Source organism: Mustela erminea, chromosome 4 (genome assembly GCF_009829155.1).
Source record: "Mustela erminea isolate mMusErm1 chromosome 4, mMusErm1.Pri, whole genome shotgun sequence".
Lineage (NCBI taxonomy): Eukaryota > Metazoa > Chordata > Mammalia > Carnivora > Mustelidae > Mustela > Mustela erminea.
In genome coordinates, this window is record NC_045617.1 from 235,775 (window position 1) to 239,292 (window position 3,518).

The 3,518-nt window shown below is 70.1% G+C and overlaps 1 protein-coding gene across 1 annotated transcript; it reads right to left on the bottom strand.

Moving 5' to 3' along the window:
• Positions 1-397: 397 nt before the first annotated feature.
• LOC116587913 (translation initiation factor IF-2-like) lies at positions 398-2,879 on the bottom strand. Its single transcript, XM_032338399.1, has 4 exons — positions 2,385-2,879; positions 1,803-2,327; positions 990-1,645; positions 398-803 (listed from the first exon to the last, which is right to left on the bottom strand). Exons 1-4 carry the CDS (start codon positions 2,877-2,879, stop codon positions 398-400), a joined length of 2,082 nt encoding a protein of 693 aa, XP_032194290.1.
• Positions 2,880-3,518: the final 639 nt, after the last annotated feature.

The window sequence follows — 3,518 nt, forward strand, 5'->3', positions numbered from 1 at the left end:
TTTACAGTTAACCTCTTCTTGAAAGAGGCGGGCACCCAGCAGTGAGGTCCGCCAGTACGCGCACTGCTGCCAGATGCACCGAGCTGGGTCTCCGGCATCTCCTCCCAGAGCAAACTCAAGCCAGGCTACAGCAGGGGTCGGGTCCTCTCCTCCGCCCAAGCCTCAGTAAGGAGCACACACAGGACCGGACCCCAGGGCAGCAGGAGGAGCTAAGGGCTAGTTTCATAAGGATTCAAGTGCAGGGCCTGCAATGAACACAAACGGGATCGTGCGTCTTAGAAAAGACTAAACTGTCAACACAAGACCCCTGAGGCCTTTCCCGGTGCCTTGGAAGGGGCTCATGAGAGGGCGGCACCGGACGCCTGATCCTCATGAGCTTTACAGTAAGTCCACCTCGTCACCGACACCCTGAGTCGGGCTCAGGGACGGGGCAGAACCTCCGAATACGGAAAAGCACAGGTGCCCTCGAGGTCACCGCCGGCCGTCTGGTCCGTCTAACAGAGGAGAAACCCGAGGCCAGGAGGGATCCCGGGTCTCCGCAGGTCTGGACGGCCGCCCGGCCGGGAATGACAGCAAGGAAGGCGGCGGTGAGGTGGTCGAGGAGCGCGGACGCGAAGGTGAGCGGGCGGGCCGGGGCGCAGCCGAGGTCGCGTCGGTGCTTTCCGCAGACACAACTCGCCGGGGGTGGGGCAGAAGGGGCGTTCCGGGCGCCAGGGGCCGCGGGCCGGGGAACCGCGGCGGCAGAGCTCCGGGACGGCAAGCGACGGGCGGGGAGGAAACGGCCACACACAGCGCGGGCGAGGCTGTGCGGGGGCAGAGGCGGTCACACGGGGCAGGCCCCCGAGCGGAGGCAGCGGTCAGGCCGCGAGAAAACAGGAGGAGGACACGGCAGGAGCCCGGGGTGCCGCTGCGCACCGCACGGCCCCCGGAACGGACAGGAGCCCGAGGTCGCAGACCTGCTCCCCGGCTTCCCTCGGAATCAGCCAAACATCTGGGCGCCATGCCCGGGACCAAAGGCTCCTGCCTTCCCCGCCAAACCGCTCTGCACGGCCGTCCTCGGGTTCTCGGCCCCAGGACGTCTCCCCTGCGGGCGGCGGCGGCTCTCCTCCCGGCGCAGGACACTCCCCCACAGCCGCCGGGCCGGGCCGACCCTCCGCGGCCCCCTCGCCCCGAACTCCCCAGGGCTTCCCGCCAGGCCCTGTCGGAGCCGCGCGTCCCTCCCCCACCTCCCCGGGCGCCCGCGCACACGGTCCCCTCGGTCCCCCCTCGGAGGAGCGGCCTCCGGCCCGGCTTCCAGCGCCAAGTCCTCCTGCGCGAACGCGTCCCGCACAGACACTCCCCGGGCCTCCGCGCGGCCGCCCGCCCGCCTTCGCCCCTGCAAGGGCCCCACGGCCGCGGCCAGGGCGCCGCAGCTCTGCGCCGCGGGCGCGCGGGTCGGAGGACGCCCCCGGGGACGACACCGCAGGGCGCGCCCCGGAGCCGGCGCCCGTCCCCGCGGGGAGAGGAGGGTCGGGCGGGCGCCGAAGAGGAGAAAGCAAGGGGCAGAGCCGCAGGGTCGGGCGGCCGGGACGTGCGGTGCCGGCGACGGAGACGCCCGGGGGTCGATGGGCGGCGAGCGCCCCGGTGCCCGGCGCGGGCGGCGGGGCTGCGGGCGGGCAGGGCCGCTGAGGGCTCGGACCCGGGGGCCCCGCGACGGCGGAACCGCGGAACCGCGAGCGCAGCGAGCCGAGCCCGACAGGCCGCGAGCGGTCCGGACGGCGCTGGCCCCGCAGGCCCGGCCCTACCTAGAGATGCGCCCGCACAGCCAGGGACGCGCCCGCGCCGCCCTCGGCCCAGCCGCTGCCAGCCGCGCACTTCCGCTTCCGCTCCGAGCGCTTCCGCCCCGAGCGCTTCCGCTCGCGAGACGGCCCCGCGCCGGGGAGGGGGGGGGCGGGGCCTGCGAGGTCCGGCCCCGGGGCGCCGCGGGAATGAGCTGCGCAGGCGCCAAGCCCGTTGCCTCGGAAACCGCGCGGTGCTCCGTGCTCGCGCCGCGCGCTCCCTCCGCCGCGCGTGGGCGTCGGCGGCGCAGCCTCCTTGCGCTCCCGGGCGGGTTCGCCTGCGGACGCGTGGGGACCGACGGTGACCCCGAGCCCCGGGGGAGCGCCGCGGCCGTCCCGGGGCGGCTGGGGGCGGGCAGCGTCCCGCGGAACCTTCCCGAAGTCCGGCCGGTGCGGAGCGAGGACCCTCCGCGCGCAGGCTCCGGATCCTGGGGCTTCAGACGCGGCGGGCGGGCAGCGAGCGTCCCCCGCTCCGGCCGTGCGCGTCCCCGCGGGAGGCCGGGGGGGCCGCTGGGAACGGGCGCCGGGGCGGGGGCCGGGGCCGGGGCGGGGGCCGGGGCCGGGGGCCGGGGCGGGCTTCTCTGTCCCCTCCGCCGCCTCAGCGGCGAGGTCGGGGCAGTGCCGGGGCTTCCCGAAGCCGGCAGAGCGCTCGGCCACCGCGAGCCCTCCGGGCCCTGCGGCCCTGTCGGCATTGCCGTGACGGTGGCGCGGACGGTCATTGCCCCGAGTCCCCGGGGCTCCGCTGGCGGGTTTTCCAGTCTGGAGCGCGCGAGAGTTGGGGGGAGGAGCAAGGGCAGGTGCGGGGCTCTGCAGAAATTTCGGGGACCGATGCAGTCCTGCCGGAGTGGCGGCAGGTGAAGCTGCACGGTGAACCCACCACCGGGTCAGGCAGCGCCTCCACCGCGTGTCCCGGATTTTGGACCCCGCTCCTAAGCCGCCGTGGGTCCACTTTACTTCTGAAACTGCTTTAAGATCCGTGACGTGCACGTCCTGCGCCTGGCGTGCACCCGGCATCTGAGGATCAGACGCAGTCAGGCAGTCCAGATCACAGCCACTGCCCATTCCTCCCGCTGAAATGAGTAAGCGGGAGAAGCAGACTCCTGACTGAGCAGGGAGCCCGATGCAAGGGTTAATCCCAGGACCCTGAGGTCATGACCTGAGCCGGAGGCAGAGGCTTAACCCACTGAGCCACCCAGGCGCCCCTGTTTCAGGTTTGAAAACTGAAATCCCTCTGCCCAAGGCCCCATCAGTCCCAGGGAAACTGGGAGAGTTGGGCACCACAAGAAAGAGCTGCTCTGGGAGAGGCACACTGGGAGCCAGGCTGGTCCAGGGACCCGTGGAGACAAGTGTCCATTACTCCTTTTCTGAGAGTCACAGGCTCCAGTGGGTTGGTGGACAGACTCAGTTACAAAAGTTATATCCACATTCAATGGGCAGAATAGTTCTGGAAGGGTTCACAAGGGGGTGGTTTCCCCACCTGAGAGCCTGGGGTGTTGGGGCTCAGGGAAGGAAGGGACTTCACTCCTCTCTTTTGAATCTGGTAGCCAAGTGTGATGGCAGAAGAATAGCCTTTAAACCAATCTGATTTATTTTTAAGTAAATTACTGACAAGTCAAATTGTTAATACCAATTTATTTAAGCTGCATCTCAGAATCTGTCCACACAGCATACCTCAGTAGGCTCTGTAAGCCCCAGGGAGCA

Coding starts and splice junctions, on each gene's coding strand:
- LOC116587913 (XM_032338399.1), bottom strand. CDS start 2,879: ATGGGCAGTGGCTGTGATCTGGACTGCCTGACTGCGTCTGATCCTCAG. Junction 2,328..2,384: donor GGACAGAGAAGCCCGCCCCG/GCCCCCGGCCCC, acceptor GCCCGTTCCCAG/CGGCCCCCCCGGCCTCCCGC. Junction 1,646..1,802: donor GCGCGGGCGCGTCCCTGGCT/GTGCGGGCGCAT, acceptor GCCCGCCCGCAG/CCCCGCCGCCCGCGCCGGGC.